Here is a 13,345-nt window from a genome sequence, read left to right as displayed (position 1 = left end):
CAGAAAATTGTCCTGCACCCTGCCACGGTTGCTTGCGTATCGCATACGTTTTCGGTATTCGTCGCTCGACCTCTTTCCGCGACGTGCTTCACGTGTTAAAAGCGAACTTTCCCGAAATCGTTGACTCACTTTAACCTTCTCTTGTACGAATCGATGCGCCTCGAATCGCGTACGTTTCGTCCTATCTCTACGAGAACAAACAGAGACGCGTAACCGATACGGTAGTTCGTTTAACCAAGATTTAGATATTTACCGTTACAGATACTTTGGTACCGTTTCGTTGGGATCACCGAAACTGCACCGATTTACCGAGTATTCGAACGATCGGTTACGGAGCGGCAAGCTCTTCGTGAGCCTCGTGCGAGCATAAACGCGCTACATCGGCGCATGTACTTGGAGCAGAAGACGCCGAGAGCTATCCTTTCGGGACCTTAAGACGATTACTCGTTCTCTCCTCGGTCACTCTAACGCTCGGAACGCTTTCCTCTTGCTCCTCTTTCATCGACCCGACTCTCTCTAATTGGAGAGGCCCAATTTCTGTATCAGAGGGTACACGAGGGTCGCGCGGAGCCCGTAAACGGATTACTATCGTGTTACGTTTCGACTGTCGAATAAAATATTCGTTCGATCGTTGGCCGCTGTTCGTGACGGGCCAACGCGTTGAACGTCTTTAGGTTCGGTCGGACGGGCGCTTATCTAAGTTCAAGGTAACAACGGAAGGCTTGTCCTAGTTGCTTTTCGCCGTTCAAAAGAAATAAATGACTTCTCGGCTACGAAATGGCCTGACCTCCGAGGGGAAAATTTGTAAAAGACGAGACAAACGTATCGTTTACCAAAGAGGAGCCAAATTAGAGCGTCTTCGACGAGGTTATCGCCTTCCGACGAATGATTCGTCTCCGTTTGGAAAGTATACGTTTTCCTCCGTCGTAGGTTACGCGTTGTATTTTAATTTCTTTCAACCGTTTTCTCCGGTTTCCACGGCTGGTAAATAATATTTCGATGCAATTATATTTCCGTTCTTAGTTACTCATTCCGCGCGCACACTCCGAACGATCTATCTGCTTATTTTCTATGGAAGGAAACGCTTTCGAGCGGAAGCAATATAATGCAATTGGCACCCATTAAAAACTGGCTAGAATCTTTATTTTCTGGCTAGAGAACCCTTCGTTTACGTTCGTTTTATGCGTTTCTTTGTTTATTTGTACGTCACGGCATCGCGACTGCCTCGAAAACTATGGAAAACAATTTCATTCGAGCCGCGTTGTCGAAAAAGCATTGTTTCTCGTTCGATGTTTCTACTCTTTTCTACAATGTTTGATTCACCTTGTAGGTATATTGTACCTCGAAGAAGTGGGAAACTCGTTTCGTCCTACGAGTGGAAAGTTAAGAAAAGAAAACGTAAACTTCCGCGCGTACAAGTTAGCGTCCTTGGAAGCGAGGATATTTACATCGATAGTTAACGACACCTGTGGCTGCAAATGGAGGGACATTAGTACGTCAATCGTCGACGAGTCTCGCATACGAAAATTCGTATTACTACGCGAATCGTGCGGTTAGCATGCGAAAAAACGTAGTACTACGTCAACGGCCTCGAAACTGTTAGCAAACGGGTTCCAGCGGCGGAAATAGAACCGCGTAAAAGGAAGCCGCCTAAAACCGACTCGTTGGAATTTCGATTTATTCGTGAATGGGGCCCCTGTTTAAGGTTTTTCGTTGAGAAAATCTCTCTACGGAGTCTTCGCGATCGGGCTTCTCCGTAAAGCGCGCCACACTTCGTGTGGAGACTCTTTGTGACTCGCGCACGGTGTCAAGTGCCTCCAAGAGGATTCGGTTTGAGGAAAAACTGGAAAAATCACTCGCCGTTTATGCAAACAGTCTCAAAGATCTTTGAATCTACGAGTATCTTGCAATATCCCGAGAGATTTTTCAATTACGAAAACTCTCACTTTCTTCCGAATTCTTTTCGATATTTTTCTTTTTCTTATTCTTCTCTCGATCAACGTAGCCTATGTATCTCAAATACTCCTTTTTATTTATGCCCGTTGCGCGCTTCTTTCGTACCAAATTTCTACGGAGAACTTTAATTTGGGGTTGAAATATTAAATGAGAATACATTTTTAATATTTTTATCGTAGCCTCTACAAACGAGGTTCTCTTCTAATCGTCTCTACAATCGAAACGTGTACAAGTTAGTACAACGTAAGATAGGGTCGCTTCTTGCCACATTCTCGTGCACTTTTCTTTCGACTTGTAAAAACGACCAAGACGCCGATAACTTTTGCGATTCGTTCGAAACATTTTCCATGCTTCGTCTTCGACGGACACTAAAATCTGACAATACATAATTCCGAAAGGATGTTTGTCCAGCGATTGCGATCAACGCTGCTTTTGCTCCACGTAACTGTCGTTTGTTCAGGTTGCACGATTCTCGAAGGTTTTTTATCTTGCCACCGATAGCAACGACACACGTCAGATGCATTTGCGCCCAACGATCTCGCCGAAACAGTAAACGCGTTGCCCCGGGAAAAATCGCCTCGCGAAACGATATAGGCGCTTGCTTCGGTGCCGGGGAATGCGCGCGCAACTGTTTCTTAATTAACTCAATTAATGGTTAATTAAGCCACCGAGTCGATGCAACAAAGTGCGCGATGCTATCGACACGCGTTTTCGGAACACGGTGGGTTCAATTACCGGGGGCGGCGATTTTCAACGAGCTTCCTAAGCATCCGTATTGGATACTGCTCATTATTTTTTACTAATTGGGCGTCGGCGAGAATTCGCTCGAGAATTTTATTGCTCTCGAGTTTCTTAGCCTCTTGAGTAGTTAAACGCGGTGAAAAAGCAACATGGATAAAAGAAACGTTTCGCGATAAGAAAAACGATAGAGCAGAGAGAAAGAAGAGGATCGAGTAACTATAATAAATGCTGCTAGGTCTCTTTTACGTTCGGCTACGTTCCGTGGAACGGTTCATCTTTCATGCATGAAGCGGCAAATTATTTCCGTCGACTCGACCGTAACCGATTTCTACCTTAATTCCCGCGAAATCGGGGGTGCGGGAGGGGGTTTGTCGATCAGGTTTTCGCATCGCGTACCGCGATTCCCACGCGGGCGTCCCCGCGGGACCACGTGGATTCCCGAAATATTTGAATGCCGCAGCTGCGCAGATCAGCGCGCAGACCGCCGCGCATGCGCACGGTACACCGAGTTCCCCGAACGCATCTTCCGAAACAACCCTCGAGATGTTCAGTGACGAGGCGCGCCGCGCTCCAGCCGGACGTTATTTTTCATATTTTCCTGCGAGTTTCTTCGACTCTTTATACCTAACCGAAAGTTTTTTGCATTTCCATTACCGAATACAATTTTCATACGAAATATTAACGTAAATAGCGATTCTCCACCGTGTCGTCCGAAATTCGTGAAAATTTTTCCTCGAAGTGGAACGTGGCTTTTACGATGTGTTCGTCCTGAGTAATAACGTTCACGAAGATTCATCATATTGGTGGCGAATTATTGGAAAAATGAAGATCAAAGAGGAGAACCACTACGCGAAACGAAGCCTTGAATATTTCGGTAATTCCTTTTTCAATTAATATTCATATGGATTGTAGTAATTAAAAATACGTGTACAATTATTATTATTATTATTATTAATAATTAGCCGTATTGATTATAATCGTTCAAAGTTAATGAATAATGATCACGATTATTACTGCTGTTGCGGTTCTTGTTCTTATTATTATCATCATCATTATCGTCATCGTCATCATCATCATCATTATTATTATTATTATTATTATTATTATTATTATTATTATTATTATTATTATTATTATTTCCTCGAGTATATTAAAGTTAGCCATTATTAACGATTTTTGTAACGAGAAGATAATCGATTACCGCTCGAGCGAAAATTCCAATCGACCAAAGAAGGAGCACGCATTGTTTACAAATGTGCTCCAGTGTTCCATATATCGTTTTAAGGGAGGATTAAAATATATTTGAGGTCGATGCGCAACAATGGGCGAATTAAAAATTTTAATTAACCCGTGAAGTATCGCTGCAGAATCGATAATACATATATATATATAAATAAACTTGGAATCGTTCGAAATAATCTGCCAACGATTATTACTTTCGATTGTTTCGATTACATAAAAAACAAATGTATAGCAGCTTTCCTCTTTTTGCTTTCGATGAAAAATTTTAACGAAAAACGACACAAGGGGGATGAAACCGTGGTGGTCGGTGTGATTATTTATAAAGCGTCCTTCGAGAATTCCAAGACAGAGACATTTTCGTGCATTCGAAAGCGCGTTGTCGTCCTGATGCACTCGATGCGCAGGATATGCAGTATGCTAATCGTATGCGGGGTCCCTTGTACCGCGCCGAATACAAATGGGGCCCAGCTGCCACCATCTTTGCGCCATCCTAGCCTTTTCTTCCCTTTCAAATCGCTTGGCCCGAGCCTTTCGTTTCTCGTATTTTTGTCACTTCTTTTCAAGTATTTTCACTCCGTTTGGAAATACAAAATTCCTCGATTACCAACGTTGCGCAAAACTTTCGTAATCGAAAAACTCGGAAACTTTTTACCGCAACGTGTTCCAGACGATTTCAAACACCGGACGAGGCCATATTTATTTTCCGAGCGAGCTCGAAGCTATATCCTCGAGCTTATCTTTGATCTACGTTAAAAAAAGAAATGGCTAGCTGTTTACGTTTGTAAAAAGGATACGTCCCGATGTAAACTCCGGACGAACTGTTCTAATAGTTCTCGTGACTTATTCCAATCGAATTTTTCTCTCGTTTTTCGACTATTTCCTCTTGTCTTTCTCCCTTTTTCTTGAATCTATATTTTATATTCGACCGAACGTAGAACAAAGATGCCTAAAATTGATCGATTTACGAAACTTGCAGCAACTTTTGCGCAAACTTTTGTAACCAGCGCTGTTAAAGCCTTTAAAGCGCAAAATTACCACCCAACGATGTATTTACTTACTCTCCCCTCTCCCTCTGGCCGGTCATAAAAGAATCACGACGCCTCTCGTCGCGACGGCGCGTCCTCGGCATTCACGAGCGGACGAATCCAAAACAAACGGAGACCACGACGGGCTACCGATTAAAATTCGAGACTCGTCCAACTTAATTATGGGCATCGTTCGATTTCTGAGTCTGTACGTGAAAACAATGACGCGAAACGCAGGTGGTGGGGCAATTCGAATTCGACGATGGGCATTCACGCGTTCGGTTCCACCGAATCGAGACTCGATCCGATCGAGCACGGTCAGTCGTCGACGATCGATCGAAGGTGATCGTTTGATCCTCGTGCTCGAGGTCCGGTTGATTTTTTTGCGGGATCGTCGCGCATTCGTTTCGACAACTATGACAGAAAATGTGGATCGCGCGTAGACACGACCGTGTGGATTTTCAGAGTGCAAACGCCCGGTATAAATTTCAGTGGAAAAAACGATGCGCGAAATGGTCGAAAAGTTTGTCCTCCAGAAAAATATGGCTAACACGTGCGAAACGCCGCGTTCCCGGCGACGAAACCGGCCAACCTTTTTGGATTTGTCCAACATCACCCGTGAGTGTCTCGTTTTGTTTCTAATTTATGTACGTTTCTTTTTCCTTGCTTTCCCCTACCGGCTCTCCATCCAGTAACAGAGACCGAATTATACGCACGGTATTTTATCGAGATAACTTTTTTTCGTAGGGGAACAAAATTTGTTCGGTTAAACTAACACGTTGTTTTTACCGGTTTCTTCCATTTAACGTCTCGAGGTCGATAAAATTCGCCAAAGAACGAAACTCGATTCGGTCAGGAGCGATACAGTACGATGTTAGTCGCTATAATGTAATTATAATTTCTGCGTCCGATAAAATTCAGTTTCTCGGAGAAGCAAGACTGAAAATGGGAGGTAAAAGGTGCCATAAAGAACAGTAAACGTTAGTGGTAAGTGCTCGATGGTAATTATGAACTTACACTTAACGAGAACGACGTATTTATGTATATAAAAGCGTACAATTCGATGTGGACCTTGGTAACAGGCACGAGAGCTTGTTTAGACGAGTTAATCGCATTCTTGAAACTAAATGAATAAAGTATGCAGGACAGAAATAGGCAAGATACATATTTAGACAAAGATTTCGAATAACGAATAAAAAATAAAGACCTTTCGATTCGTTATTCGTTCAATGATAATTAAAATTTGAATTATACCATCGAATTATACATAGACGAATAAAAGTATATCCGAATAACTGTCAATCGAGTAAACGTCTCAAATAAATAATTATACCGAGTCCACTTTCGTGCAACAATGGCGTAGAAGAGTAAATATAAAGAAACTACGAGACGCGTAAATGGAAAATAAGAAATAATAGGAGAAAGTGAGAAGATACTAATTTCTTACGTATAGATACAGAGGAGCGTTACACGGAAAATGAAAAAATGATTTCGCAAAACAATGATCACCGTTTGGTTTCCTGTCGACGAGGCCAAAACCGTGTTACGAAGAGCACGGATAACGGCCCGCGACTTGAATCGTTCGCGACTATTAATTCGGTGCAAGACCGGATGCGCCGAAAACGGAAGCCACGCGCGTCACGTAGCGAGCGCAGGAGCCGTCGACATGGCGACTACGGAATCCAAGTACGGAAAGAAAGATCTACCGATCGTCGCTCGACGTCGATCGCCTTTTTTAATTCGACGTTTCCAGCGAGGAACTTCAACGCTAACGAAGAACATTGCCCGTGTATCTATTGACGATTGCGATCCACCTCGAAATAAATAAAATCTGCGAAATTTCGCAACTTTACTACTACGGGTATAGGTAAAATATTTCCATATTCGTTTCACTTCGGTTATAAATAAGCGAGGACGCAATGGCGTCTACCCCCTCCATCGCTCTCGGTTGACTTCAACCTCCCTTCCATCGTTTGTAAAATTAATAATAAACGATTAACTTGAAATACGCTTCGTTCACGACATATGAGGAACACTCGTCTCTTGAATTTGAGATCGGATAATCTAACCCGTTAACAACGTATTTCAAAGAGCGTTGCTGTAGTCACAGTTATCGATCTGGAGAACAACGAATAAACGTGTTTTTACCCCTGTTGGGTATCGAAGCTTCGAGATATTTTTTAAATGTTCTTGTTACCTATTTCGGATGGAAACCACGTGTTACGAACGCGGAAACGTGCCCTTCGCGTCGACTATAGTCTTCCTCTATTCTTAACAGCGCGTTTATTTGTTCGCGGTTTTCACGGAAAACCGTGGACGTACAGAAACAGGGGAGAAAATGAAAGTTTACCCCGTTCCCGGTTATTTTCGGACCCGCGTACCCTGGAGAGATCGTGAACCTTTCGACTCGGCTATCGTTCCACCAGAATTTCAACTTCGATGTACCATCGGTACCATCGTACCAACTTATTTATCTTACTTACGCTCGATGCTAAATCCTATTTATCTCGAATATGTCGCAAAGACAAATTCGCCGGAGAAACTCTCGTAATGTTCGCGCGAGGACACAAATATTATCTGTATCGCGCTATGACTCGATTCGAGATTAGAAGGAACGAAAGAATCGATTTCTGGATACAAATTTTTAAGTAACGAATAAAAGACAAACAATTGTAAATTCGTTGCTCGTTGAATAGGAATAAAAATTTGAATTACGAGAGAAAATAATGTCCAACGTTGGGGAAAAGAATCGCTATACGTTGCTTTTATTCGTTCTCCGCTGTTCGAGTAGAACTTTGCTCTATCGGTTGATCAGCGACTCGACAAATTTTGATTTATCTCCGTTGTTATTATTACCAACGCAATTACAATTTCCTCCATCGAATCGTTCCGAGACTCGGCCAAACTCGTGTCCAATGTAATACTGAACGCCACAGCAACGTCAAATTTGAAACTCGTTCTAGAAATCGAAATCCTCCGGCGAGAACGACGAAAGTTGCGTTTTCGTGCGAAAGAGCATAATTTCGCCGAGCCTCTTGAACGGTAACTGATAATAGAGAGTTTATTGTAACGGGGGGGAAAAAAATGTGACTCTTTCCGGTTATTTTCGGCTGCGGGGATCGTGAACCCCGGTGTTTCCAGTCAGCTGCTGGTAGATATCGATATCGCCGGCACAAAAGCTCCGTTGTGCGAGAAAGACCGCGGTTATGGAAAACGAACGACCCCATTAGTTATACCATTGTACGCTCGATAAACTTACGAGCGGCCCTAACGCATCCAGACGTTTAGATAAGCGTCTCGGTTTGGTACATTCGTAGCTTCGTGCCGTAGCTTTCAAGGTTAACCGAAAATCAACTTTTTCTTCCTTCAAAAATGGCTATTCGCGAACGAACACTTTCCATAATCTGTCACCCGTTATTAATAAATCTCTCGACTTTGTTTCATTTCAATACCGAATTCCAAATTATAGTAATTCGACAAAGAAACGAAGAATGAAAATTTCTGATTCTGTCCAGTGATTTGAAAAAAATTTCAAGTTAAAACGAAGTTTGAATCCGTCGTTTTTCGAAAACACGAAAGTTTTCTTCCTTATCCGTTATTTTCGTCTCGTTATTTGCCTTTGAAAGAACACGCGTTCTTGCTTTTCCTACATTTATAGGAAAAATCGATCACTTTGGAAACTTTCCTCTCGTTAGGCGAGAACTTTTATTTCTCTTTCTTGTTTCGACGGAGCCTGTCGAAGAAGTTTCACAACAGTATCGATTCCTGGTCTCGACGATCGAAACCTGTTCGTTGAAAGAAACGAGAGTGTAGAGGAAGAGCTTTATTCTCGAAGTGTAGCTCGCACGGCTCGCGACGCGTTACCAAACGAAACTCGCGTCTCCTCTGAGTCCAGTTCGACACGCCGCGACGAGGTAACGTTTCCTCGCGTTATTCAGACATCTCCGCGATGCCGTTTTCTCGAATAACAAGGAACAAACGCATTAGAGGGCCATTATTTTATTAACCTCGCCGGGGAAGGGCGTTCTCGCGTGTCTCGTGTCCCATTAAATGAAATTGAACGCTGCTCTCCTACAACGCGGAGGGGTACAAACTAAAGTAAGGTGTGTCTTCCCGGTAATACCTTAATAGCTCGCGGAAATTAAACGCGTCGTTAATTAAAACTACGCGGACTTCGTTAACTGAGCAAGAGGGGCATCGATCCTGTGCACGATCGATGTCGTTTCGTTACTCTCGCCCGCAACCCTCCTTTCCCTGAGCTCGTACCAGTCACGAACATTTATTTATCTCGACGAAATAAATCACCAACGATAACGATACGTTACTTACGCGCAAAAGTGTCTATCGATGGTATTTCCGTTCGCGAATATTTCAGATCGATATTTCTATCGATAAATTTCAAACGTCGCGACGAAAACGATTAAATCGCGTTAGAGATTCTCTGTTAATTACCGAGTAGAGCAAAGAGGAATCGAAGAAGGAGATTTGGACGCGAAACGAGTGCTCGCGAGTTATTAAATTTGAACATCGATTCCAGGGTCCCGTTCGGCGACCGGGCTGCTCAAGTTCGAGCCTCATCCCGAAGATGACGTGCTCTTCGTGTCCAGCAAGGACAGCGAAATTTCGAGCCTGTGGGTCAACTATCTCACGGCGTGTTTCGAGCAGATTAGCAGACAACAGGGCCGGCCGCCTTTCAAGTAATTGCGTCTTTGGATTATTAATTGCAACATTCTTCGATCCAATATGTAAACGATGAAATGGAATAATTCCGCAGTAGAGCATAATTTAAAAATAGCCCTACTGTGCGCTAAATTTAATTCTACTCACCGTTCACTTCTATATAATTTTATTTACATATTGGGTTCGGAGTGATTTCGTTTTCCAAGGTGGAGAATGTATAATTTAATAAAATGTTTGTACGCTCTAAAAAATCGTTTCATTTTCACCAAAAAAAACGAAATGACTTTCCGAACAACCTAATGTAAATATATATACACAACCAGCGATTGATTCAGCAGTGAAATGCTCTATCGTTGCTCTACCCAGACTCCGTTCTCTAATGATAATTTTGCGTTTCAGAGTTCGCCACGTGACGGTCGAGGAAACTATTCCATCGGGTACAGAGGACAGGATCAGATCGGCTCGTTTGCAGATCGTGGTCGTGTGCCCTGTTTTCTTGGAACGCGTTCAAAGCCGGCCGGAACACGCAACGAGTCTCTCCAGGCACCTGGTCGCCGAGAAAGTGCTGGCCATGATGCTGGGCGTCCACGACAGTCACATAAGCGATACCCATAAATCGATCCTGGTCTCGTACAATCAATGGAGAAAGTTCTTCGTCAAGGACCAGGACGAGACCTTCGTCGGAGAGTTGCTCGGAGCCGCTGTAGGGATCCTCGGGACCACTCCACCGCCTGCCTTGAGAAGCGACAAGACTGCGTTCTCGGTGCATCCGAAGAAAGTCAAGCTGGTGAGCGAAACGATTAATACACGTGCTAACGATTTGGAAAATATATTCAAATTCCAAGTCGGTGAGATTTGTTTCGAGTTGTCCACGTACAACGAGATCTTACGGTGACCAAATACAGAGATTGTGTCTTTAAGAAATGAATTAAGTATAAGAAGACCGAGACGAGAATCCTGAAAGTTAACTCGATATTGCATCCGAGTCGAACTAGCGGTGAAAATAATCTAAAAATTCTTTCAGGGTCACAACAGAATAATCGCCTTACTGAACGATCCCTTGAGACCGGAGGACAACGTCTCCGTGATCGTCGATCGCTGCGGAGAGGCGATCGATATCGCTCACGTGAAACGAAGAAATCCTTACGCCCTCCAGTTCTCAATTCCCGACAGGTGTTTGGAAGTGTCGATGCTGGTTGGCGTGAGGATATCCAAGAACGGTTGTCCACTAGGGGTGAGGCAGGTCAAGTGCGAGAGTAGGCTCAGAGAATTGGATCAAATTCTCAGGGCTCACGACAATCCTTTGGAGTTCATGTGCCAGGTAAAGTTCGATCGATTCGATAAACGACCCAAGGAAAGCTTCAGTTTCGATCGAATCGATTCACAACGACATCTGTTTGCAGACCTTTGGCTTCAACCCAGGCGATCGTGAGCAGTTGGACAACTGGATGGTCCATGCGTTTCAACGAAACGTCCCGCCACACTTCAATCTTCTGTCCACGCCCAGCGGGGTAGTGTCCACTCAAAAAGTTCACTCGAGTGAGTAAATTTCTCTTCTCGCTCGGATAGCTCAACCAATTAGGAGAATATTAGCGTCTGCTGTACGTGCTTCGTTAGCGTGCAACGTGTGCCCGTAGTTCTGACTTGTAACTGCATTATCCCTAAGCACAGCTGTATGCTCCGAATCCATGTTAATCCTCTTGTGTTCTTTGCTGCGTCGTTAGGAAGGCTAGTCGGTAAGAACAATACCTTCTATCCAATGTAAGCCACGTTCGACTTTGAAATATCAATGTTTATCGTAGATCTTCCCGTTCACTTTTGTCACTAATCGAGAAACACACCTGAAACTGCAGACCCTTAACGGTATCAATGACCAATAGTCGATGCTCCGTACCGTGAAATACAGAGCTATAGATATCAACTGAAATATCGCAAACGGTACAAAACTAATCAAGTTTTGGTCGATTCAGGTCCTGAAGAAAATCCAACGTTGCTGCATTTTGCTGCTCGTTTCGGCTTGGAGAGATTAGCCTGGCAGTTGCTCGAGTGTCCTGGCGGTGACATAGCGTGCGATCTGAGGAATGTGGCGGAATTAACTCCTGCAGATCTCGCGGACCAAGCAGGGCACGCGAGACTGGCGCATCAGCTTCGCGGCTACATGGTACAAAAACATCGCCTTTAAAAGCAACGTCAAAGTTAGTCACTTGGACGGTCTAATATTTTTCCCCTGTATTCGATTCACTTGAATTAGCTTTGAATATTGCAAATTAAACACACCTTTTAACTCGAGTTATTCCTATATTTCTGTTATTTATTCACTTTGAGTATCAGTCTCGGAGTAAGATAAATTTCATTTGCAAGCGTTCGTTTTTTCTTTTCTCGATCGAATTATTCTACTTGAATAGTTTCCGAAAGTTGTACAATGTACGAAGATTTCTGAGATCTTTCAACGAACTAACTGGTATTTTGCTTTTGTGTTGCATGTTTCGGGCGTCCCCTTGAATCCTCACCCGCGGGTTCGCAGCAAATGAACGAGTTCACCAACATGTACAGCTACCTGAAAGTGATAAGCGAGACGACGACAGACCATGCAGCGAGTGAGTACCTTTTCGGTCCTACTTATCGTAAGAAATTGATCATTGGGAAACGATTATTTTAATATGGACTGCATCCGCGAGAAAATAATCGCTTACGATAAGAATGTTACAATTCTACAAGATGGCAAGACGAAATTCGAATCGTTTCTAGATACGGATCCATCATCGACTAACACGACAACCGACACCAATAACGATAAGGAAGATTATTGTCGTCCACGACCTTTGAGCGAAGCTTATTCGGTGCCACCGGCCGCAAGACCAATAACGTCTCTAATCTTGCCAGGCCAATTACCAGTAACCCCTAGCCCGACCACCAGTAATCCCATTGAGGCAAATTACTCCATCGTACCGGCACCGACTCCCGTCATCGTCAGTCCATCAACTCCTACAGCTGCGACAAGCATCCCAAACGGCCTTGAGCTCCCTCTTCAAGGCTACATGAAAATGCACCCAGCCGGTAGGTGGTCTTCTGTTGGAAAGATCTTTAAACACGGTAACGTTCTAAACTTCAGGGATCGTACCTTGAAACGAAACGTTGTTCGAACACGTTTAAAGAATCGAGTTCTTCGTGTACAAACTTCTATAATTCTTAATTCTTTGAACTCAATGTTTGAAAACACGAATCTTTAACTCGAGTTTCTTGAATTTTAATTTCCAAGGACCCAAGACACCCACATCGAACGTAACGAACCAACAGCCATCGCGAACGGCGACGCCCACGCAGAATCGTCAAGAGTCTCACTCGATCCCTGCGCGGGAGGAGAACAGTCAGTCGTCGTGTTCGTACGGCAGGACAACGTCCAATTCCAGCACAAAGTCCAGGGAGCCTTCAGGACCTCAGGACGAGCTTCTAGAGATCATAAACGATTTCAAGAACAACGTATTCACGATAACCGAGGTCGAGAGGCTCGTGGAGAACTGGAGGAATCGCAACGACGTCCAACAAAGCTTCAAGGACAAACAGAGACAACTCACGGCAATGAGAGAGGAATACGAGAGGATACAAAAGAGAATGAAAGATGAGATGAAGGCACCGACTCCGTTCGACAGGATCCGGAAATTCTTCTCCAAGGGGAAGAAAGGTGAATATTAGCTGCGTAC

General features: G+C 43.8%; 1 protein-coding gene across 1 annotated transcript in view; it reads left to right on the top strand.

Annotated features, from left to right (window-relative positions):
* Stumps (DBB domain-containing protein stumps) overlaps positions 1-13,345 on the top strand; it is a 41,347-nt gene that overhangs the window by 24,957 nt on the left and 3,045 nt on the right. The window contains exons 6-13 of the mRNA XM_076306904.1: positions 9,502-9,661; positions 10,044-10,431; positions 10,669-10,965; positions 11,048-11,183; positions 11,615-11,805; positions 12,169-12,241; positions 12,393-12,701; positions 12,904-13,326. Coding sequence (XP_076163019.1) covers positions 9,502-9,661; positions 10,044-10,431; positions 10,669-10,965; positions 11,048-11,183; positions 11,615-11,805; positions 12,169-12,241; positions 12,393-12,701; positions 12,904-13,326 — 1,977 coding nt within the window. The remainder of the gene's footprint in view (positions 1-9,501; positions 9,662-10,043; positions 10,432-10,668; positions 10,966-11,047; positions 11,184-11,614; positions 11,806-12,168; positions 12,242-12,392; positions 12,702-12,903; positions 13,327-13,345) is intronic.

The sequence above is a fragment of the Ptiloglossa arizonensis genome, chromosome 3, assembly GCF_051014685.1.
Source record: "Ptiloglossa arizonensis isolate GNS036 chromosome 3, iyPtiAriz1_principal, whole genome shotgun sequence".
Lineage (NCBI taxonomy): Eukaryota > Metazoa > Arthropoda > Insecta > Hymenoptera > Colletidae > Ptiloglossa > Ptiloglossa arizonensis.
Note: the sequence above shows the minus strand (reverse complement) of the source record. Positions and strands in the feature narration are given on the sequence as shown.